Raw genomic sequence first — 25,131 nt, forward strand, 5'->3', positions numbered from 1 at the left:
TTGAATGAAACGAAAACATTTGTACACACACGAAAAGATTGACATCCCATACAAAAGTAGCGAAGTAACTTATTATTTTCCGATTCCACATTTGATTGATAATTATTAATTTTAAACTCTTCCAATTTTGCATTGGCTGAAAGGAAATGAATAATTTTAATTGTATTTAAGCACATTATGTACTTTCAAGTAGAAACATAAGCACACATTGTGTGTATGTATTGCATTGTACAAATCAAAACATTTCTTAATATGCATATGTACATACGTATTTGATGAAAAGTTAGAATCTTAAGATTAATAATTAACTTGGAAACATTTTGGCTTTTTTTACAGATTTTGTAGTAATTTTTTATCTTCTTCCATGGTGGAAATTAAATAAGGCTCTTACTTCTGCTACAAAATGAAAAATATTTTTTGAAAAATAAAACCTAGGCATTTGATCTACAGGACTGACTATTGATCGAAAATCATATTGATCGGAACAAATTTTAACTTAAATTGCCCTTTTCCCCTCCCCCTTCCCTGCAGCACTACCCCTCCCCCTCATCAGTTTTCTTGGCTGCTGCTCTCTCGGCCGTCGCTCTCTTGGCATCCGCTCTCTGTGTTTCGCTCTCTCGGCGGGCTCCCACAAAATGCAACGCAATAACTTAGGAAATCTAAATAAATTCGTTAAAAAAACTTTAAAAAAATGTTAAAAACTTAGAAAATTAAACTTAAGCATTTGGGCCATAGAATAACCATTTACCAAAAAATCATCTCGATCGGAGCAGCGGTTTAGATTTTTTAAATCGAAAAGTTAATTTTAAATGTAGCCCCCAAATTATGGGGGATATCGAAATTTCTTTTAGATTTCTAATTAGGCCCTTTCAAGACCTAAAATTCTGCAACATCAAAATTTCGAAATTCCAACCACTTTAGAAGCTAAGCTTAAGTAAATCTAATGATTTTTTGCTCTAAATATGGATATTGGAGCTGTTTGGGGCCACTGGGGGGACATGTCGGACCTTAGTGGGCGCCTACGCCCCCAATGGAATACTGTGAAAAAATTTGGCTGCTCTAGCTCTTATGGTTTAGGCTGTGGTCGTATCCCCCTAAAAATCGGTCTTTCATTTTATAATCTTTAGAGATTAATAATAATCAATAAATATTTAAGAGCAACATTAAATTAACAACTAAAAGGAATAACCAGAAGAGACCCAGATCAATTTGAGTAAAAATAGGAGAACAAAATGTGAATAGACTTTGTACAGCGCCTCACGTGATGCTTCCGTGGCGTAGCTAGTAGAGTGCTTGACTGCAAACTGTGAGGCAAGCGGTTAGCGGTTCGATTCCCGCGTGCGGCGACTTAGATGTTTTCTCAAAATAGTAAGTTATTGGGTTTTTATATTTGTAATTTGTACACTCGTTTCAGTTATTATTTCAGTTCCAATTTGAAACCACCCATGTGCTCAATTAAAGGAAATTCAAATAAGGAAATTCAAACAAGAACGAAAAAAAAAACAACACAAAGGCCGTGGCGTCACAGAAACAACCGGGTTAATTCCGAAGCCATAAAATACAGTTTTGTATTTTCTGAATTTAAGAAATTTTTTTTTGTTTATTAAAAAATACACAGGAACACAAAATTAAACTTTGTGAAATTTCCACGAACCATTTCAAGTTTTCCATGATATTTTGTGCTCCTGAGTAAAAGTCCCATACAAAATTATTTTCCATCACCTACAGGTTCCGCGGTATAGCTAAGAATACAAAAAACCGATGTTGGTCGACATTTTGAATTACGTGGCCTATATAATTGGACTAACCTTTATTATTTTCGGTAGGACCTACTCTCAATACATCACGGCATTCCTAAAAAATAGTCCCCATTGTGAACCATTGCCCATGTCTTTGGAATTCGACGCCAAAGTTAAAAATCCCAAAATTGTAGAGATTTTTTTGATGTAAAAACAATTCTGAGGATTAAATCTTGAATGGAAGTAATTTTAACTATTCATTGTATCTATTGTCCATTGTATGCTTTAATTTCGGTTTAAAGCGTTTTCATGAGGACATTTTATTGGATTTATTATACTAATAAAACCGATTTTTTTATTTCATTATCTACTCCTAAATGTTGTCAAATTTTGAATAAGTCATGGCAACCTCTAGAACTAAGAAACTAAAGTACGTTCACTGAACATACATAGAAAAATGTAAATGTTTACTCCCATTCTGTAGGATGCCTTGACTTTTTTAAAATTTGACAACATTAAGGAGTAGATAATGAAATAAAAAAATCGGTTTTATTAGTATAAGAAATCCAATAAAATGTCCTCATGAAAACGCTTTAAACCGAAATTAAAGCATACAATGGACAATAGATACAATGAATAGTTAAAATTACTTCCATTCAAGGTTTAATCCTCAGAATTTTTTTTACATCAGAAAAATCTCTACAATTTTGGGATTTTCAACTTTGGCGTCGAATTCCAAAGACATGGGCAATGGTTCACAATGCGGACTATTTTTTAGGAATGCCGTGATGTATTGAGATTAAATCCTACCGAAAATAATAAAGGTTAGTCCAATTATATAGGCCACGTAATTCAAAATGTGGGCAAACATCGGTTTTTTGTATTCTTAGCTATACCGCGGAACCTGTAGGTGATGGGACATAAGTTTGTATGGGACTTTTACTCAGGAGCACACAATTATCATGGAAAACTAGAAATGGTTCGTGGAAATTTTTGGCTGTGTACCTGTGATATTTGTCTATATTTAAAAAAAATCGTATTTCTATTTTTTAGAAAACCTTTTCTTTCTAAATTCTAAGAAATATTTTTTTACTTTCTAGCAAAAAATTTTTAAATTGCGGTCTATTTTTTTTTTTGATTTTTAGAAAAAACGCCTTTGATTTTAAAAACCTACATTCTTTAATATAGACAAAATCGCCAGTAAAGCAAATTCATAAGCGATTTTCTAAAACCAAGGGCGATTTTAGTCGATTTTGTATGGGTGTATTTTATCAGAGTTCGCTGAGATCTGGCTTTGAATGAACTTTCCCAAAATCCACTTCTGTTTTTGTCACGAGCGAAAAAGGCAGTTTTTTGGAAAGAGTGAAGAGAACTGCCTATTAAAAAAAATTAAAATCCCTTTTTTTAAAATTTTTTTTCTACTTTCAAGAGGTGCAAATGTCCCGAGCGACAATATGGAAGTGCCCATATATTCATGATCAGGATCACTAGCCGAGTCGATCTAGCCATGTCGGTCAGTCTCTCTATCCGTCTGTCTGTCCGTCAGGATGAACGCTGAGATCTCGGAAACTATAAAAGCTAGAGGATTGGCATCTTTCATGCAGATTCTTTGGGCTTCCTCAACTTTGGGCTCGTTTCTCAACTTATTTTCTCTTATTATTCTCTCCTTTATTTAAACACATGGATGACGTCACTATGTTCGTACATAAACACACTTTTAGTTTCAAATTTTAACTGAAACAATAACTGAAATTATTATATAATTAAATTTAAATTTACCTCGAGGGATGCTGTTTTTTTTAATTCGTTACGAATTCCCAGGTTAACCTGCGTTTTCCTAAAAATTCCCCGACGCAAGGATTCTTAGCACAAGTTCGAAAAATGCTGAAATTGGTTCACTTTCCGGAGGTTTTAGAGGCAAACGGATTCATGGTTTGTTTTGATGTTAAAGTTTTCTTAAAGATACACTCTTTATCTTTTAAACCCCATTCTTAAAATAATTTTATGATTTTTTTAAAAGAGAAACAAGAGAGACTATCAGATACCCGTTACTCAGCTAAAGAAAGTGCGAAGGAGATGGAGATAAAAACTTTGATCCGCCGTAACTTTTTAACGAATGGTCCGATTTAACAAATTTCTTCTACATTTCGATAGGTATTCATGAACACAATAAAACTGCATTTTTACTTTTCCGAAATATTAAAATTTTTTAAATCGTGTATAAGCGATTTGAAACAAACTTGCGCTGCGTAGGAACCCTTTTGAAACAAACTTGCGCTGCGTAGGAACTCCTAGAACCTTCATGCAAAATGTCAATCTTCTAGCTTTTATAGTTTCCAAAATCTCAGCGTTCATACGGACAGACAGACGGACATGGCTATATCGACCCTGATCAAGAATATATATACTTTATTTTATCGGAAACGCTTCCTTCTAGCTGTTATATACTTTTGCACGAATACAATATACCCTTTTACTCTACGAGTAACGGGTATAATAAATACTAGAAAACAGAGTCGAAAAACCTAAAAACATACAGCTGCGGTTAATTACACAGGTCAACAAAATGGACTTTATTAAAAGGTGCAGGCCTATTGGCATTAAAATATGTTAATATAGACGTATATAAGCATATCTGCATACTTAGTTTTCGCGTTTAACGGGTGGTATTTGTGCAATCGCGGCTTGAAAAAAATAGCAACATTTAATGTTTTGATTTAAGATATCTTCGAGGGTCTGTGCTCAACCTATGCCAAAAAATGGCTTAGATGCCCTTTTAAGTCACTCTTACGTAACGAGTTTGTCGTGATTTCACAAAGTAGGTTTTTTAAAGATAACACTGGCGTAGCCTTAAAATTTTGTAAAATCGCACAATCCAATAAAAAGTTATGATCATAAACTAAAACGGCCGCTGGATGGCGCCAGTAGTTTTGACGACTGCATCGCACTCCCTTTAGCTGAGTAACGGGTATCTGATAGTCGCAATATTCGACTATAGTGTTCTCTCTTGTGGGCCAACCAATTGATTAGCTGCCTGAAAATTTGGTTTTATTTTGTATTCCAAATTGAACACTGAAAATGTGATGACGTAATAAATACCCAGCTCATTATGAGCAATTGTTTTTATTTCTATCTCGCACTCCCTTTAGCTAAGTAGCGAATAGCTGAGTAGGGAAGGGTAACTGATAGTCGAAGTACTCGACTATAGCGTTCTCACATGTTAAAATTACAAATTTCAATTGTACCAGAAAATCGAACTCTGTTCTTTGATTCAAATCAGCGGTCGGCAGCGTCCTATTAAGTGAGCTTAGGGTTCTGATAGTCGCAATATTCGACTATAGTGTTCTCTCTTGTGGGCCAACCAATTGATTAGCTGCCTGGAAATTTTGTTTTATTTTGTATTCCAAATTGAACACTGAAAATGTGATGACGTAATAAATACCCAGCTCATTCCGTCTCTGGTTTCAAAATACACGGGGGTGACACAAAAAGTAAGGGGAAAAAGAGGTTGCTATGTGGTTTTCCAAAGGAATTTACATTTTTACAATTAACATTTTTACAATTAAAATTTACAATTTACACCGTCACCTGCTGAAAGATACAGGATTTCCAACACTTTCTGCTAAAAGAAACAGGATTTTCAACACACAAAGAACCTTCAGTTCTGGAGTGGTGACACATGACAAATTCATTAGGCCAAACGAATAATTTTGGCTGGAATAACTTTCGTGACGCAGCGACATGTGTATGCCCTTACATTTTGTGAGCATTATTATATTTCAAAATAAACAAATTAATTTCCTGTTATAAATTTAAATTGTTTATTCATAAAATTTGAATTTACCTAAACAATACTGTTCGCGCCAAAGCGGCGCCCCCAGCCCCGGCCAATTTTCCCTTCAAGCGCCCCTGGAGCCTTGACAGTCGAGACAGCAGTTCTTCCAGATCGCTCGCATCTCGCTCTCTCGCACTGTTAAGTGTCTCCACTCCGCTCTCCAAGCGGCTCTGGGAGCTTCCACTCTGTAGTTTTAAGTTAGTTCTAATTTACCAGTGTAAACGAACCGTACGCAAGTGAAGTCAATAAATCGTGGAGTATTATTATAAAGTGAAACGAAAACATTTCGGCCGTCTTAAATTGACTTCTCGGGATCGGTATCACCACAAGCACCCCCAATTGGAAAAGCCCGCCCCCCGACATTACAAATACATTTACCTAATTCAATTTTTTATTTAACTTGATGTTATAAGTTCATTTTTTAGTTAAAAAAAATGGTCCATTAATATTTATTTAAATATTATAACACTAACAGTTTTAAGAAATGGCGCTTTTACTAAACAAATACAAATTATTTAGTCGGATATATACCGCTTAAGAAAGGGTGTAGGAGCATTGGCACGCACCAACAGCGAAGATGAAACAAAAGAAATTGGGTAAAGGAGTAAGAAGAAGACTGGGTACATCGCATTATTTTCAAGGTTTTCTGAGAGAAGGAGTGTTTTGCGCGGTTAATAAAATATTTTGTGACTAGTGATATATGTATGGGCACTTCCAAAATGTCGCTCGGGACATTTGCACACCTTTAAAGTTGAAAAAAAATTGTAAAACAATGGATTTTAATTTTAATTATGGACTTTTCTTTTCACTCTTCCCAAGCTCTTTTAGTTTTTAAGATATCGGTAAAAAACTGCCGTATTCGCTCGGGACAAAAATAGAAGTGGATTTCGGGGAAGTTCATACAACACCAGAAATTGGCGAATTCTGATGGAATATTTGAATGCGATTTTTTTAGAATGTTGTTCAAACATGTCGCTGTGAAATGCTTTTGGTTTTACTCAAAAATTCTTTGCCGTTTTTTTTTATCCAGTTTCAACCACATTCGCTCGGGACATGTCGCTCGGGACATTTTTTCCGACTGTTTTGTAAAGCGGATTTCTTTACCTCTATCTCCCAATTGCTGGATGTTTTGCTTTTAACTTAATAGTTTAGCATGTGAATGAAGCATTCAGTACAGAAAAATGTCACATATTAGAATTCCTATAGGATAAATTAACAACAGAAGACAGGTCCAAAAAATAACAAAAAAATAGCCAAAAACTAACTTTTGTGTATATTATTGGGGTTTTTCATAAAAATAATCCAACTATACTCCACATTTTACGTTTAGCTCAGGATGCAACTAATTAGAAACTAATATGGCGGCAAAATCATGTGGAAATATGTTTTTTTCAAGTTTCAAGTTTTTTGGCTTGGTGGACCTTTTGGTGGAAGTGCCCATATACATAAATTAAAGTCAGGTAAGTGCTACCTTAAATGTAAGATATTGTGATAGACTTAACTTTAACTTGCACCAATTTTGAAAGTGATTTGTGTTTTGCAAAAAAAACCTAGAAAGTTCTGTGTGCATTAGCCGAAAGTGGCAAGCTGAAATGCTTTGTAACAATTAGAAACAAAACAAAAATAAATATATATATATATGTATATTTACAGATCCAGAAAGTGACCAAAATAATAATTTATCGAAATGCCTGAAGCTGATTATTTCAGATAGTCTGGTTATCGACTACAATCTGGACTGAAGCAGCGGCAAAAAATCTTTAAAAGCACGCAAAGGGCTATATGCGGTGCTTAATGGTCAGTAAGCAATTATTTGAATATTAAATACAAATGGTAATACTTATTTTTTAAATTTTTTCAGGAGCGTTGACCCACCAATCCGAAGACCCGATAAGAAATGTAAATGAATACAATGAAATAAATAAAATTAAATAAATGAATAGAAAATACAATAATTTGTATTTTTTTTTTGTAATAAAATTGCTGATGACATTTTGGAAAAAGTCACTCGTGAAATCATGCGTGACAGGGTGGTGACGTCTCATATGACCAATTCGTATAAGGCACTGGTGATATCACGAGTGACTTCGAAAAAATGTCATTGAAGCTATCACTATGGTACGGGGTAGGAACTTTCGAACAAAAGCCTCTATGGAAAATCACGAGTGCGGCGCGAGTGCCAAATGACCTGTCAAGGGTGATTCACCCGGTGATTCACGAGTGAAAACTGATTTCTGGAACTGAAGGGCACCTTCTCACTTTCCCGGTGGGTTCCCGGTGGGCTCCGAATGCTGCCGAATGCTGATTTAAATAACGAACTGATTTTTTGTATACCCTTGCAGAGGGTAGTATGATTTTAGTCAGAAGTTTGCAACGCAGTGAAGGAGACGTTTCCGACCCTATAAAGTATATAATCTTGATCAGCATCACTAGACGAGTCGATCTAGCAATGTCCGTCTGTCCGCCTGTCCTTATATCTGTCTCTACGCAAACTAGTCTCTCAGGTTTAAAGCTATCGGGATAACATTTTCCCAAAGTCTTCTTTCTTTTGCAGGTAGTATATAAGTCGGAACGAGCCGGATCGGACAACTATATCATATAGCTCCCACAGGAATAACCGGGAAAAAAAACTTATGTCTTGGGTGTTTTTGAACATATAACCTCCTACTGTTGGAAATGCCATTTCTTACCTAATTTTGAATTTCGAATTAAATTTTTAAAAAATCATATAGCTGCAATAGGAACTTTTGGAAAATTATTGGGTTTTTATTGCATTTTCTTTTACTCTGGGATTTTTTATACCCTTGGAGAGGGTATTATAATTTCAGTCAGATGTTTGCAACGCAGTGAAGGAGACGTTTCCGACCACATAAAGTATATATATTCTTGATCAGCATCAATAGCCGAGTCCATCTAGCCATGTCTGTCCGTCTGTCCGTTTCTATGCGAACTAGTACCTCAGTTTTAAAGCTATCGCGATGAAACTTTCCCAAAAGTCTTCTTTCTATTGCATGTAGTACATATGTCAGAACGCGCCGGATCGGACCACTATATCTTATGGCTGCCATAGGAATAATAAACAAAATAATAGAAAAAACTTTATAAAAAGTAGGCTTTTTGATTTTTGACAATGTAAAAACAACATTTTAGGTAGGCATACCTGCAAGGGTATATAAACTTCGGCTGGCCGAAGTTAACTTCCTTTCTTTTTTTTCAATATTTTCAATATTTTATCAAAATCGAACTATTATCTCATATAGGCTGCCATAGGAACAATCGGAAAAATGGGTATATAAGGGTATATAAGCTTCGGCTGGCCAAAGCTAGCTTCCTTTCTTGTTTGTTTTTAAAGTGTAGAATAAAATAGAATAGAATAAAAATACCTCAATAAAAAATGCATTAGATGTATGAAGCAATTCATAATACATATGTTGATATTTTATTAGTTTTTTTTTGCAGTGCCTGTTTGTTCCACTAAGGGAGCCAGTTTAAAATATAGGTATATTATCACTTTTACTCTCAAAAAAACACAAACTAAGGCATATTATGTTATGTGTGCGTGTATTTAAATATATTTCTGTATGTGTAGTTTAGAACTTACGTAATTATAATGTTTTTAAACGTGAACTCAATAGCTAACGAAAATATTAAGGTTTTTGATTAATGCAATGTTTGTGCCTGCTTTACGAGATTATTTAAGCCTTCATTTTTAATTTAAATGTCTAGTTTATACATAAATTGGTTGATGTCTACTTTCATACAAACGAACGTTTATTTCTAAGACCTATAACCAGTACATAATTTACAACTTCATTTGATTTTTATTAATACATATACGCGTTTATTTACATTTTGCTTTTAAGTGAGTGCTCTATTTTTAACAATTTGGCATCATTAGAAAATAATATTTTGTTTATGGGAGTTTATTTTTTTTGGAGCTGGTGCCTGGCTCTGCTGAAAAAACCTTATTCGATCTAAACCTTACTCGATCTAAACTAAACATATTTTTCAGCAGACGGCAAAGTAATAGGTGCCTAATAAAAATATTTAATGGCATAAAAATAAACCAAATATTAGTCGGTTGTAGAAAAAATTTTTTTTCTCAGAAAATAACGAATATTGGGGAAAAAATTGTATGCTTTCGCGTCCATTTTTTATTTTTGACATCGTACACTTTTAATATCGAATGTTTTTAATGGCACTTTATTAATATGTATATATATGACGATTAACCGCAAAAGTGTGTTGCCAGCAGCGAAAGGAGCGTGAGAAGCCAGCAGGTTAGAGGTGAGTTTGTTGCTTTGATATAGCCATGGCTCCCGTTAGTCTTGCCCTTTGACCAGTCAAATCCCTTGGGGCTACTGCCCGTCAACTTCTGCTTTGACTTATCAATCTCATTTAGATTCGATAGATATTTGATGCTCACTAAAATAGATGAGCAAAAGGCGGAAGTACCGTCAATTGGTTGGCAAATTGCGGGTGCACTTGGGTAGTACTTACATTTGCCAGGCCTACTTCCCGTATTTGTTGGTCCTTCGCCGACGCTACCATTCAAAGGGGTGTTCGAGTAGGCATCTAGCGTGTTTTCAGCTGCAGTCGTTGTTGTGCGCCGCAGCGTTGTGGTTGTGGGCGGAGCTTGTGTTGTTGGCGGATTCGACACTATAAAGAACAAGATATGTATGCAAAATTAAATATTTATAGTACTGGTCATAGGGATTTACATGCAAGGAAGAGATGGTTGATCCAGACTATCGGCTAGTGGCCCTGATCAAGAATATATATACTTTACGGGGTCGGAAACGCTTCCTTCTTGCTGTTACATACTTTTGCACGAATCTAATATACCCTTTTACTCTACGAGTAACGGGTATAAAAACCACACGTCGAAAAGAATCGGTCAAATCGTTAGGTTGCATAAAATTGCCAGTTTCTGAATATCGTTGTAATTAATCATGTCCCGAGAGTACAAAAACCAGTCGAGTCTTCCTCTTAGTTGGCCTTGGAAAATCGCTGTCATTTTATCGAGAAAGCTTAACAGGGAGTCCAAGTTCCTGTCAAATTAAGCAAGATTTCTGTGACTATTCCAATTTATTAATTCAGAAGGAACGATAGAAGAAAAAAAAATTTTTGCTCAATCGCATGCAATCCATAGAAAAATAATAAATCACAAGTAACCTTATAAATCGCCTTTCACCCAACCGAATTTTCATAACTTATTAGAAATCGTAACTTCAGTAAAATCTTTTTCAGTTTTCAATTTTTTTTCAATTGGTTTGGGGATTTCACCTCCCATTTTTTCTCTGCTGGTTTTTGCCATTATTGAAGCCAATTTGTTGGGAAAATTTATTGGGCTTGACTTGTAGCCCTGCCTTGGCAGCGAATCACGAAAGTAATCCAATGCCGTTTCTTGTTGACGTCGCCACTCGGCTACTGTATATCCTCCGAACACTCAATAAAATTGTCCCAGGTTCGTTGTTCTCATTGTTGGCGCTCCCCCTTCTACTATTGATGCCGTCATTGTTACCTTTAATTGGTAGGATGACACCCACTTCTGCATGACAAGAAGCCATTGTTGTGACACCCAAATAAAAGTCGTGTGTACATATATAAATTAAGTACACCCAACAAAAAAAAAAACGATGGAAATCGCCCTTGGTTTTAGAAAATCGCCTATGAATTTGCTTTACTGGCGATTTTGTCCATATTAAAGAAAGTAGGTTTTTAAAATCAAAGAAGTTTTTTCTAAAAATCAAAAAATAAATTGACTGCAATTTAGAAATTTTTCTTAGATATTTAGAAATATAATTTAGAAATAAAGGTTTTCTAAAGAATAGAAATACGGTTTTTTTTAAATATAGAAAAATATTTTTTATATAACAATAAAAAATTTCTTAAATTCAGAAAATACAAAAATCTATTTTCGGGCTTCGGAATTATACCCGATTAAACAATCTGTGACGCCACGGCCTTTATTGTTGTTTTTTTTTTCGTTCTTGTTTGTCACCTTATTTGAACTTCCTTTTAATTGAGCACTTGGGTGGTTTCAAATTGGAACTGAAATAATAACTGAAACGAGTGTACAAATTACAAATTACAAATATAAAAACCCAATAGCTTACTATTTTGAGAAAACATCTAAGTCGCCGCACGCGGGAATCGAACCGCTAACCGCTTGCCTCACAGTTTGCAGTCACGCACTCTACTAGCTGCGCCACGGAAGCATCACGTGAGACGCTGTACAAAGTCTATTCACATTTTGTTCTCCTCTTTTTACTCAAATTGATCTGGCTCTCTTCTAGTTATTCCTTTTAGTTGTTCATTTAATTTTGCTTTTAAATATTTATTGATTAATAATAATATTTATATATTTATTATGGTTCAATAGTAACAGTAATTGAATGTTTCAAATTTGAAAAACTTTAACATCATTTTTATCAAAATATAATTATTCATGAGCTAAAAAAAAATGCAATACATTTTTTTTATTAATATGTAACCATTAGTGTTAAAAAAAAACAAAAAGACACCATGAGTTTTTCGTCTCGACGTGGGTTTGAACTCACTCTTGCAGCCGCAAGCTTGAATAACATATGCATGCACGCACGCGTTAGACCCCTAGGAATCCCGGAAATTTTCTTCGATTAATAGCGATTTTTTCTTAGGCTAAGAAAAATTTTTCTAAAAGTCTATAAGAAGAGAAATTTATCAAATACGGTTAAATTTTTTATTTTCTAGAAAAATATTTCTTAATATCACACATTTTTTTCTTAATGTTAGAAAAATCTTCAAACATTTTTTCTGTGTTTAGAAAAACAATATTTTTATTATGTAGAAATATTTATAATTTTAATGGCAATTTTTTTTTAGTTTTAGAAAAGTTCAGTCTTTTTTTTCTAAAATCAATTGCGATTTGAACCCTCAAAAAAAGAAAGGAAGACTAGAAAAATAAACCTTATAATTTAGAAAAAAAAATTGATTTTTCTGTATTTCAGGAAAAATTTGCTAAAAAAAACTCGTTCAATTCAGAATTTTTTTGTAGATTAGAAAATTTTTCTGAAGATTAGAAAATTTTTCCTCTTTATAGAATATTTTTTTAAAGCACAGAAAAACTTTTTTTTCAAGTATGGCGAATGTGATAGAAAACCTTTATTTCTAAATTCTAAGAAATATTTTTTTACTTTCTAGCAAAAAATTTCTAAATTGCAGTCTATTTTTTTTTGATTTTTAGAAAAAAAAACGTCGTTGATTTTAAAAACCTACTTTCTTTAATATAGACAAAATCGCCAGTAAAGCAAATTCAAAGGCGATTTCCTAAAACCAAGGGCGATTTCAGTCGATTTTTTTTTGGGTGTATAATCTCCTCCATACGGTCTTGATACTTGAATATTGTTGTCAGCTGAAGAAATAATCTTTTCTCCGCGCCAGCAAGGGTCACTTTTTCACTCCTCTTTCCATTGTTACTCGATTTGAGTTGGGCTGAGAATGGTAAGCAGCAGTGGCGGATCCACGATTTGGATGTGGGGTGGTGAGTTGTTCTTAAAACAAATTTGTTGGTCAATCATTTTTCATTCCATTATTTTTTCACAAGAGTCAGGCGCAATTTATCCCTTAAGGATCACTTTCCACACAGTGAACTGACTCTCGGACACACTGAATTCAAATAGCACTGATTTATTAAACGTTTTGAATTATTGGCGTATAAGTCAAAGCAGTCTTCACGGGAAGTTACCAGTTTGGTTCGATTAGTATTGGTATGAGTTGGGGGTCTTTAATTATCGAAAATTAAAGTTTTGGCTAAGGTTTTCCAATATTTACACATTTTCACATTTAGATGGCGCTACCTTATTAGTTAGTTTTTATTACTGTACGATGCAGTGCCATCTGTTGGAAAAAAAACAACGTTACTACTTTAGACTAAAAACATTAAACGTGGTAGTAGTGTTTTGTAAATCATTTGGTTTATAAAAAACAAGAAAGGAAGCTAGCTTCGGCCAGCCGAAGCTTATATACCCTTGCAGATCATTCCTATTAATTTACAAATCGCAAAAATGTTCAATTTTCAAATATTTCTCATTAATTTTCCGATCGTTCCTATGGCAGCTATATGATATAGTCGTCCGATTTTGATCAAATTAAAATTGAAATTCGAAAATATTTAAAAAGAGTCATATCCTAGAGTAGGGGATAATACAATAAAAACCAAAGAAGCTAGAATTTATTTCCTATTACTTTTCCATTAATTTTCCGATCGTTCCTATGGCAGCTATATGATATAGTCGTCCGATTTTGATTAAATTAAAATTGAAATTCGGAAATATTTAAAAAGAGTCATATCCTAGAGTAGAAGATAATACAATAAAATCCAAAGAAGCTAAAATTTATTTCCTATTACTTTTCCATTAATTTTCCGATCGTTCCTATGGCAGCTATATGATATAGTAGTCCGATTTTTTAACTAATTAATTCGAAATTCAGATATATTTAAAAAATAACATCCCCAAAAGTAGAAGGTAATATTTCAAAAAACACCGAAGCTAGAATTTTTTAAAGTTTTTTTTTTTCCGATTGTTCCTATGGGAGCCATAAGATATAGTTGTCCGATCCGGTCGGCTCCGACATATATACTACCTGCAATAGAAAGAAGACTTTTGGGAAAGTTTCATCCCGATAGCTCAAAAACTGAGAGACTAGTTTGCGTAGAAACAGACAGACGGACAGACGGACAGACGGACAGACGGACGGACAGACGGACAGACGGACATGGCTAGATCGACTCGTCTTGTGATGCTGATCAATACTTTATGGGGTCGTAAACGTCTCCTTCACTGCGTTGCAAACTTCTGACTGAAATCATAATACCCTCTGCAAGGGTATAAAAACAGGTTTGTGAACAGTTTTGAATTTTTGTTGGGATCTTACAAAAATCTTTTTTAACCAACAAGTCGGATCGAATTTTATATGACAGCCCGGAATTTAATCCCGTTCGAATAAAAAAGTCATAATTTAATCTTTATACCCTTGCAGAGGGTATTATGATTTCAGTCAGAAGTTTGCAACGCAGTGAAGGAGACGTTTACGACCCCATAAAGTATTGAAAATTAATGGAAAAGTAATAGGAAATAAATTCTAGCTTCTTTGGATTTTATTGTATTATCTTCTACTCTAGGATATGACTCTTTTTAAATATTTCCGAATTTCAATTTTAATTTAATCAAAATCGGACGACTATATCCTATAGCTGCCATAGGAACGATCGGAAAATTAATGAGAAATATTAGAAAATTGAACATTTTTGCGATTTGTTAATTAAAAGGAATGATCTGCAAGGGTATATAAGCTTCGGCTGGCCGAAGCTAGCTTCCTTTCTTGTTTTAGGATGAAATTTATCTTTTCAGACTTAAAGTACAAATTTTTATTCCATATTCGGATAAAAAAGTATTAATACATTTTTTTTTAGGATAACATAAATTTCTCGGGCTTAAAGTAATCCCAAAAATACAAAATTAAGCCTTTTTTATTCAACCGGGATTGAAATTTTTGATCTCGGAATAAATTAAAATCAAGAATAAAAAATTTGAATTTAGCACGCCGTTTTTTTTTGAGTGTAGATAATGAAATCAAAAAGTACGAACGCTGTACTCGGGTTGGTGTCCCGACTATCTAATAATCGTAACTCAGCTAAAGGGAGTGCAAGGGAGATAGATATATAAACAATTACTCTACGAGTAACGGGTAAAAATATAAAAACCCAATAACTTACTATTTAGAGAAAAACACCTTGGTCGCCGTACGCGGTAATCGAACCCGCTCGCCTCACAGTTTGTAGTCAAGCACTCTACTAGCTGCGCCACGGAAGCATCACGTAAGGCGCTGTACAAAGTCTATTCTCATGTTTTGTTTTTCTATTTTGTCAAATTGATCTGGCTCTCTTCTAGTTATTCCCCTTAATTGTTAATTTAATTTTGCTCGTAAATATTTATTGATTAATAATAATATTTATATATTTATTATGGTTCAATAGTAACAGTAATTGAATGTTTCAAATTTGAAAAACTTTAACATCATTTTTATCAAAATATAATTATTCATGAGCTAAAAAAAAATGCAATACATTTTTTTTATTAATATGTAACCATTAGTGTTAAAAAAAAACAAAAAGACACCATGAGTTTTTCGTCTCGACGTGGGTTTGAACTCACTCTTGCAGCCGCAAGCTTGAATAACATATGCATGCACGCACGCGTTAGACCCCTAGGCTACCAATCCCGGAAATTTTCTTCGATTAATAGCGATTTTTTCTTAGGCTAAGAAAAATTTTTCTAAAAGTCTATAAGAAGGGAAATTTATCAAATACGGTTAAATTTTTTATTTTCTAGAAAAATATTTCTTAATATCACACATTTTTTTCTTAATGTTAGAAAAATCTTCAAACATTTTTTCTGTTTTTAGAAAAACAATATTTTTATTATGTAGAAATATTTATAATTTTAATGGCAATTTTTTTTTAGTTTTAGAAAAGTTCAGTCTTTTTTTTCTAAAATCAATTGCGATTTGAACCCTCAAAAAAAGAAAGGAAGACTAGAAAAATAAACCTTATAATTTAGAAAAAACAAGAAAGGAAGCTAGCTTCGGCCAGCCGAAGCTTAAATACCCTTGCAGATGATTCCTATTAATTAACAAATCGCAAAAATGTTCAATTAATTTCATTAATCTCATTAATTTTCCGATCGTTCCTGAGGCAGCTATATGATATAGTCGTCCGATTTTGATCAAATTAAAATTGAAATTCGGAAATATTTAAAAAGAGTCATATCCTAGAGTAGAAGATAATACAATAAAAACCAAAGAAGCTAGAATTTATTTCCTATTACTTTTCCATTAATTTTCCGATTGTTCCTATGGCAGCTATATGATATATTCGTCCGATTTTTTAAATATTTAATTCGAAATTCATAAATATTTAAAAAATAACATCCCCAAAAGTAGAAGGTAATATTTCAAAAAACACCGAAGCTAGAATTTTTTTAACGATTTCTTTTCCGATCCTTCCTATGGGAGCTATAAGATATAGTTGTCCGATCCGGTCGGTTCCGACATATATACTACCTGCAATAGAAAGAAGACTTTTGGGAAAGTTTCATCCCGATAGCTCAAAAACTGAGAGACTAGTTTGCGTAGAAACAGACAGACGGACAGACGGACAGACGGACAGACGGTCAGACGGACAGACGGACAGACGGACAGACGGACATGGCTAGATCGACTCGTCTAGTGATGCTGATCAAGAATATATATACTTTATGGGGTCGGAAACGTCTCCTTCACTGCGTTGCAAACTTCTGACTGAAATCATAATACCCTCTGCAAGGGTATAAAAATTGATTTTTCTGTATTTCAGGAAAAATTTGCTAAAAAAAACTCGTTCAATTCAGAATTTTTTTGTAGATTAGAAAATTTTTCTGAAGATTAGAAAATTTTTCCTCTTTATAGAATATTTTTTTAAAGCACAGAAAAACTTTTTTTTCAAGTATGGCGAATGTGATAGAAAACCTTTATTTCTAAATTCTAAGAAATATTTTTTTACTTTCTAGCAAAAAATTTCTAAATTGCAGTCTATTTTTTTTTGATTTTTAGAAAAAAAAACGTCGTTGATTTTAAAAACCTACTTTCTTTAATATAGACAAAATCGCCAGTAAAGCAAATTCAAAGGCGATTTCCTAAAACCAAGGGCGATTTCAGTCGATTTTTTTTTGGGTGTATAATCTCCTCCATACGGTCTTGATACTTGAATATTGTTGTCAGCTGAAGAAATAATCTTTTCTCGCGCCAGCAAGGGTCACTTTTTCACTCCTCTTTCCATTGTTACTCGATTTGAGTTGGGCTGAGAATGGTAAGCAGCAGTGGCGGATCCACGATTTGGATGTGGGGTGGTGAGTTGTTCTTAAAACAAATTTGTTGGTCAATCATTTTTCATTCCATTATTTTTTCACAAGAGTCAGGCGCAATTTATCCCTTAAGGATCACTTTCCACACAGTGAACTGACTCTCGGACACACTGAATTCAAATAGCACTGATTTATTAAACGTTTTGAATTATTGGCGTATAAGTCAAAGCAGTCTTCACGGGAAGTTACCAGTTTGGTTCGATTAGTATTGGTATGAGTTGGGGGTCTTTAATTATCGAAAATTAAAGTTTTGGCTAAGGTTTTCCAATATTTACACATTTTCACATTTAGATGGCGCTACCTTATTAGTTAGTTTTTATTACTGTACGATGCAGTGCCATCTGTTGGAAAAAAAACAACGTTACTACTTTAGACTAAAAACATTAAACGTGGTAGTAGTGTTTTGTAAATCATTTGGTTTATAAAAAAAAACAGGTTTGTGAACAGTTTTGAATTTCTGTTGGGATCTTACAAAAATCTTTTTTAACCAACAAGTCGGATCGAATTTTATATGACAGCCCGGAATTTAATCCCGTTCGAATAAAAAAGTCATAATTTAATCTTTTTAGGATGAAATTTATCTTTTCAGACTTAAAGTACAAATTTTTATTCCATATTCGGATAAAAAAGTATTAATACAATCTTTTTAACATAAATTTCTCGGGCTTAAAGTAATCCCAAAAATACAAAATTAAGCCTTATTTATTCAACCGGGATTGAAATTTTTGATATCGGAATAAATTAAAATCAAGAATAAAAAATTTGAATTTAGCACGCCGTTTTTTTTTGAGTGTAGATAATGAAATCAAAAAGTACGAACGCTGTACTCGGGTTGGTGTCCCGACTATCTAATAATCGTAACTCAGCTAAAGGGAGTGCAAGGGAGATAGATATATAAACAATTACTCTACGAGTAACGGGTAAAAATATAAAAACCCAATAACTTACTATTTAGAGAAAAACACCTTGGTCGCCGTACGCGGTAATCGAACCCGCTCGCCTCACAGTTTGTAGTCAAACACTCTACTAGCTGCGCCACGGAAGCATCACGTAAGGCGCTGTACAAAGTCTATTCTCATGTTTTGTTTTTCTATTTTGTCAAATTGATCTGGCTCTCTTCTAGTTATTCCCCTTAATTGTTAATTTAATTTTGCTCGTAAATATTTATTGATTAATATTAATATTTATGTATTTATTATGGTTCAATAGTAACAGTAATTGAATGTTTCAAGTTTAAAAAACTTAAACATAATTTTTATAAAAATATAACTATTCATGAGTTAAAAAAATGCAAAACATTTTTTTTTATTAATATGTAAATATTAATTAAAAAAACAAAAAGACATCATAAGTTTTTCGTTTCGACGTGGAATTGAACTCACACTTGCGGTTATAGGATTGAATTACATATTCATGCGCGCACGCGTCGCGGGTCGTTTAAAAAATTTTTTCTAAAATGTGTATAAGAAGGGAAATTGAAAAAGTAGAAAAATATTTCTTAAAATCATCTCCAATCTTCCAAAATTTTTTCTCTTTTTTAAAAAACATTACTTCTATTATGTAGAAATATTTATAATTTTAATAATTTTTTTTTTTCTTTTAGAAAAGTTTAGTCTTTTTATACCCTTGTAGAGGGTATTATAATTTCAGTCAGATGTTTGCAACGCAGTGAAGGAGACGTTTCCGACCACATAAAGTAGGGGAGAGTGGGGGAATTTCGTCACAGGGGCAATTTCGTCACCTGCAATATCTCGGAATCCATAAGTCGTAAAAATACATAATTTTTTTGTTTTAGTCCTTCAAGACGGCCAGACACAACCAATGCATTTGTTTTGCACAGAAGGCCAAGATAATTAAGCTATAATATTAAATGTGTTTTAATAGTTCAAAAGCTACATTTAGTTCTCGACGAAATTTTTTCTGTATGCCACAATTCAAAAGGAATAATATACACGATTTTTTATATAATACACAGTGCTATAATGTGCATTTCTGCGTCAGTGATTTTTAACTTCGCGCCTAATTTCGCAAGAAAAATAATTATTTCTAAAAAAGTACGGTCTGGGGAAATTTCGCCACCCTACGCTAAGGGTAAATTCGCACCTATTTTAAATACATATTTTTATATTTGACGAGCTGGCTAACGAACAGACTACCAGCAGCAGCAACAAATATAGGACGTCAACAAAAATGGTACGCTTGATCAGTGTAGCATATTTTCAGGCGTTAAACTCCCTACATTTTTCACGAAATTTCCCCAGTTGTGTGGTGATTTTACCCCCCTGTGTGGTGAGATTGCCCCAGTATATTGGTTTTACATTTTATCTCTAAAGATTATAAAATGAAAGACCGATTTTTAGGGGGATACGACCACAGCCTAAACCATAAGAGCCAGAGCAGCAAAATTTTTTCACAGTATTCCATTGGTTGTTGCATTTTGTGGGGGCCCGCCGAGAGAGCGAAACCCAGAGAGCGGATGGCAAGAGAGCGACGGCCGAGAGAGCAACAGCCAAGAAATGGGGTGGGGTAGTGCTGCAAGGAAAGGGGAGGGGAAAGAGGCAATTTAAGTTAAATTTGTTTTGGATTTTAAAAACTTAAACTCCGATCAAAATGATTTTCGATCAATAGTCAGTCCTGTGGATCAAATGCTTCGGTTTTATTTTTCATTTTGTAGCAGAAGTAAGAACCTTTTTTAATTTCCACCATGGAAGAAAATAGAAAGTTACTACAAATTCTGTAAGCAAAGCCAAAATGTTTCCAAGTTAAATATTAATCTTAAGATTCGAACTTTTGACCAAATACGTATGTACATATGCATATTTGGAAATGTTTTGATTTGTACAATGCAATACATACACACAATGTGTGTTTATGCTTCTACTTGAAAGTACATAATGTGCTTAAATACAAATAAAATTAAAATTGCATTGATAACATTGTAACTGGTAGAAGGTATAAAAATTCACTACTTCGGATTCTCTCTCTTGAAGAATCTTCTAGAAAGGTTGTTTACGCAAAGGTTTTCAGCAAACGCGCAAATAAGATATAAGAAAGTCCTGACAACCTAATTTCCTAACTGCAAACTATTTTTGAGCGAACGAAGTCGCTCCGGGTATAGCTAGTTTTTTTATAAATCACCAAGCTAATAAAAAAAATATGGGAATGTCACATTTTAAAGCTTGGTGCTAACCGCATTCAACAATAATAATAGAAATATGATAACGTGTCTCAAGATGGACAAAAAATAGCTTTGAAAAAATGCTGACGAAATTCCCCCACTCTCCCCTATATATATTCTTATCCGTCTGTCCATTTCTATGCGAACTAGTCTCTCAGTTTTAAAGCTATCGCGATGAAACTTTCCCGAAGGTCTTCTTTCTATTGCAGGTAGTACATATGTCGGAGCCAGCCGGATCGGACCACTATATCTTAAGGCTCCCAAACAAATATAAGAAAATTCATTGTAACTTTGTAGGAAGTAGGCGTTTTGATTCTTGACTACTTAAAAACAAAATTGAAATAAATCGAAACGCTGAATCTGGAATCCCTGGAACTGCACCGAGTGAGTATTCTTTTATCTACAAGGGTATATAAGCTTCGGCTGGCCGAAGGTAGCTTCCTTTCTTGTTTTTTCTAAAATCGCCATAGATTTTAGAAAAAACAAGAAAGGAAGCTACCTTCGGCCAGCCGAAGCTTATATACCCTTATATAGAGAACGCTATAGTCGGGTTCGTGTCCCGACTATCTAATACCCGTCACTCAGCTAAAGGGAGTGCGAGGGAGATGGATATAGACCATTTTTTTGATTGCGTATAACTTTTTAATGAACGGTCCGATTTAAAAAATGTCTTCTACTTTTCGATAGGTATAAATATGGACAACAAAATTGCATTTATACTTCTCAGAAATCTTTAAAGGTGTGGGCGCCAGACAGACAGACCCGTTAATCGTAGAGTAAAAGGGTATATTGTATTCGTGCAAAAGTATGTAACAGCTAGAAGGAAGCGTTTCCGACCCCATAAAATATATATATATATATATATACCCTTTACTCTACGAGTAACGGTATAAAAAGAAAAAAGTGGGGTGGCCGGGTTGACATGGAACGTTTCATATGCCAAAAACTATGCAAATCAAAGTATTTGTTTGAATGTTAGCCAAATTGGAGGTCAGAGTCAAGCAGTGACGTATGTATGTGTGTATGTATGTATGTATGTATGTATGTATGTATGTAAGCGTATACATACACATGTATGTACACATGTATGTACACTAGGGCGGTCCAAAAAATGAAATTCTTTTCTCACCCCTTATTATAATATTAAAGTATGCAAAAAATGTATGTGAAAACAAAAAATTTTTTTTCGAGATTTAGACTTTGCGAAACGTCTTCAAAGTTTGCTTTAAAATTACTGATACGACATGTATAACAGTTCGAATTTGGTCGAAAAAAATCGCTCTCCCATGTTTTGTCTTGTCAAATTATGAATTTCTTTGGAACAATTGTTAAAAAAAAGGAGAGCAAAACATCAACTGAATTTTTGATATCTATGCCACCTTGATCAGAAAAACTTTTTGATCGAAGGCAACACAGCGTATGGGTGATAAACTTTGAAACCAATTCGCAGACCTTAAAACACGATTTTTTTAAAAATTGTCTTTTGGTATACCTTGAATACCACAATGCGCACCGTATAAGCGGGTGAGAGTAGGACCTTAAAAATTTCCATACAAATGTGGACCGCCCTAATGTACACAGTTGCAATTGCCCGGCAAAGAAACCTCCTTACAAAGAAAGCTATTCGCTATACCCATTACTGTTGTTGCTTAAACATTTAGACCTTAATATACACAATACTCTTTAAGAATGTATGTGTTTAGCCAACATAAGTATGTATGTTTAATATATCTAGTCCAGTGGTGGCCAGCAGAGGCAGCGCGCAGGGCTCACGGGATAGGCAATTTCTCTGCCGCTGCTCTGCCAGCGCGCTGCAGCCTTTCGGCGCACATGTACACTGTCAAGCTGAAAAACGTCACGCACACAGGCACATTCGTGCATGCTCGCACTCACACAAAAGCAATGCATTCTTTTATTGTATGTGTGCTGCTTCTGCTGCACTATGGGGAATTTGACCACTTTTTTTGGCCAAAACCCATTTTTTTAAAGTCGTTAAACTAAAATTGTGTTTTCTAGAATACTTTAACAGAAGACCAATCTTCAATGTTACGTTTCAGGAATTTCAATAGAGGCCGCCTCTGCTAACTTACAGCTGTTAGATCAGCTGCTGTATGTTGCATTTTCACGCCTCAGAAATTTGACGCAATGCTGAGACTATTTAATTGCTAAAAATAAGAGTCTTAAAGCAATTTAAGTGGAGTTTTTTGAATTAATTCAAGGGATGGTAGTGTACACTAAGTATTTGTGTGATTAAACAATCTAAATTAATCGTGGTTTTCTTGTAATCGATTGTTTTTGTGACCGGTCTAACATGAATATTTTTAAAGAAAACCAATTTTTAAATAGAGATACAAAGCGAGTCCAGCGGAGTCCATCCATCAAACCTTTGGGAATTAAAGATTAAGGAATTCTCTTTAAAATGAATGTAGTCAGAAAATCCACTTTTTTCGATTCTTGGAGAAATTTAGTTTTTTAGATCATAACCTCAAATTTTTCAAATGCCCCTTTGTTTGCACTGTGGAAGAAAGATATCAATAGACATACATTTGAAATGTCTTCTAAAGTAATGCAAAAACAATTATCGCTACCATTTGACAATAAAAACGGACTTAAGAGGTTGTAAAAAGAAAAATAAAGCTATAACTGTATCAAAAAATGAAAGAAATTGCATGTAAACTCAGAGAATTTTCGGTTCTATGAAACTAAAAGAAATATTCTTCAGATTTTAACAAAAATTTTTATGTGGTTTTAATATTGTATTAAAACGGTACTTATCAAGTTTTATGCATTTATCTCTAAAAATAGCAAAGTTGATCTGATCATTCCTATGGCAGCTATATGATATAGTTGTCTGATCCGAAAGATATTCATGCAGAATATGCGTTGTGATTAATAATAACGATTGCTAAAGTTTTACTTTGATATCTTTAAAATTGAGGGAGTTATTAATATTGGCCAAAAAAAGTGGTCAAATTCCCCATAGTGTGCTGGCCACCACTGATCTAGTCTATTTATCGTACTCAAAAACATAAACATAAACAGTGCTGCTGGTGGAGGACAAAAGCTGGCTGCGCTAAGACAGCGCTGGTTAAAAAAAAGCTGGCAGCCTTAAGAGATCGCCGAATTCTAATTGATAGGGGGATTCCCTAAACTGTTAAATTGCTGAATGAAAAAAATTTCAGCAATTAAGGGAACGACCCAAAATGGTTCCTGTTGAATTTTCAAACAGCTGTTATTTGTTGAAAAGTTTCACGGAACTTAAAGCATGTAAAATTTGATTTATTATTTCTAGTTACTATCTAAAAGTGTTACCAAGGTAAAAAGAACCACAAATATGCTTTCTAAGTTGATTTTAAAATAAATAATGCGTACTGGTGATACTAAAATGTTACAGAGTTGCCACGACTTTTAAAAAAAGGTGACAACTCTGGCTTTTCAGCAATTCAACAAAATTTTCATCAGCCCTGAGGCTGTTGAATTGCTGAAATTTCTGAAAGTTGACTTTGTATGGAACAGCTGATTAACAGCTGACCAAAATTCAACAATTCAACATAAACTTTTTGTCCTTTTTTCGGATAAACTTCCGTTTAGCTCCTACGCCCAATTTTGTTCAAACTTTCCATATTGACGTGTTTTGGGGTCCTGATTACTAGAAAAATAGTCAAAGTTGGCGCAAATAACGGGATCTTGAAAAATAACGGTACAAATCGTAAACATAAAGGTTATCGAAGAAAATGTAAAATAAGTATTTTAATTAGGTGGTGAACATTTAAAAATACTGCAAAATCCCGACATAAAAATGGCGTCAGATAGTTTTCGATTAGCCGATAACAGCATTTTACCTTCTAATCTAGCGATGGACCTATTTTTACTTTTTATACGATGTATCGTGTTCATGTCCCGCGAAAAAAGGAACAGGTGACCTAAATGGAAGCTGGATAAGCTTTTAAAGAAATTAGTAAGTTACGGGCGAGGAAAGCGCCGCAGGCAAAAACACGTCAATATGGAAAGTTTGAACAAAATTGGACTTAGGAGCTAAACGGAAGTTTATCCATTATTTGTAAATTATGGCTAAAAATGTGTTTTTTTTTATTTCTACATTGAAGCGCCTATTATTAACAATTTTTTTTTCTGAATTTTAATTATGTCAAATACACTAAAAAAAAAGTTACTTGCGAAAAAAATAAAATAATCAATTAAAATTTTTAAATTTATATTTTCGTATTAAAAATGTCGAAAAATTTATCCTAAATTTGCAGAATTTATTAAGCAAGGACCCAGTTCTCAACTATCCATGATCAAACGCTTCTTTCAAAGGAATTAAATGGTACCAATAGGCTCAAAATGCATCCTGTACAATAGTATCTGAACCGAAACAGACTTAAAATTATTAAAAATGTATAGTAAATTTAACAGTACGGGCTTCAAAGTTGG

General features: G+C 33.9%; 1 protein-coding gene and 1 long non-coding RNA gene across 8 annotated transcripts in view; one reads left to right on the forward strand and one right to left on the reverse strand.

Moving 5' to 3' along the window:
• Nucleotides 1-6,904: 6,904 nt before the first annotated feature.
• Nucleotides 6,905-7,493, forward strand: LOC108066761 (uncharacterized). The gene is made up of 3 exons (XR_011417599.1): nt 6,905-7,034; nt 7,228-7,371; nt 7,436-7,493. It is a non-coding gene; the product is annotated as an uncharacterized lncRNA (long non-coding RNA).
• A 1,548-nt stretch (nt 7,494-9,041) lies between these two features.
• Nucleotides 9,042-25,131, reverse strand: part of DIP-epsilon (Dpr-interacting protein epsilon) — a 293,049-nt gene continuing 276,959 nt past the window's right edge. For 4 of the 7 annotated variants that reach the window (XM_070219383.1, XM_070219385.1, XM_070219384.1 and 1 more), the window contains 2 exons: nt 10,075-10,233; nt 9,043-9,999 (listed from right to left, as the gene is read on the reverse strand). In XM_070219383.1, the coding sequence (XP_070075484.1) occupies nt 9,803-9,999; nt 10,075-10,233 (356 nt within the window). In that variant the 3' untranslated portion in view covers nt 9,043-9,802. Of the gene's footprint in view, nt 10,000-10,074; nt 10,234-25,131 lie in introns of all 7 variants that reach the window. The other 3 variants (XM_070219387.1, XM_070219388.1, XR_011420230.1) reach the window with 2 other exon arrangements.

Source organism: Drosophila takahashii, chromosome 2L (genome assembly GCF_030179915.1).
Source record: "Drosophila takahashii strain IR98-3 E-12201 chromosome 2L, DtakHiC1v2, whole genome shotgun sequence".
In the NCBI taxonomy this organism is placed as follows: domain Eukaryota; kingdom Metazoa; phylum Arthropoda; class Insecta; order Diptera; family Drosophilidae; genus Drosophila; species Drosophila takahashii.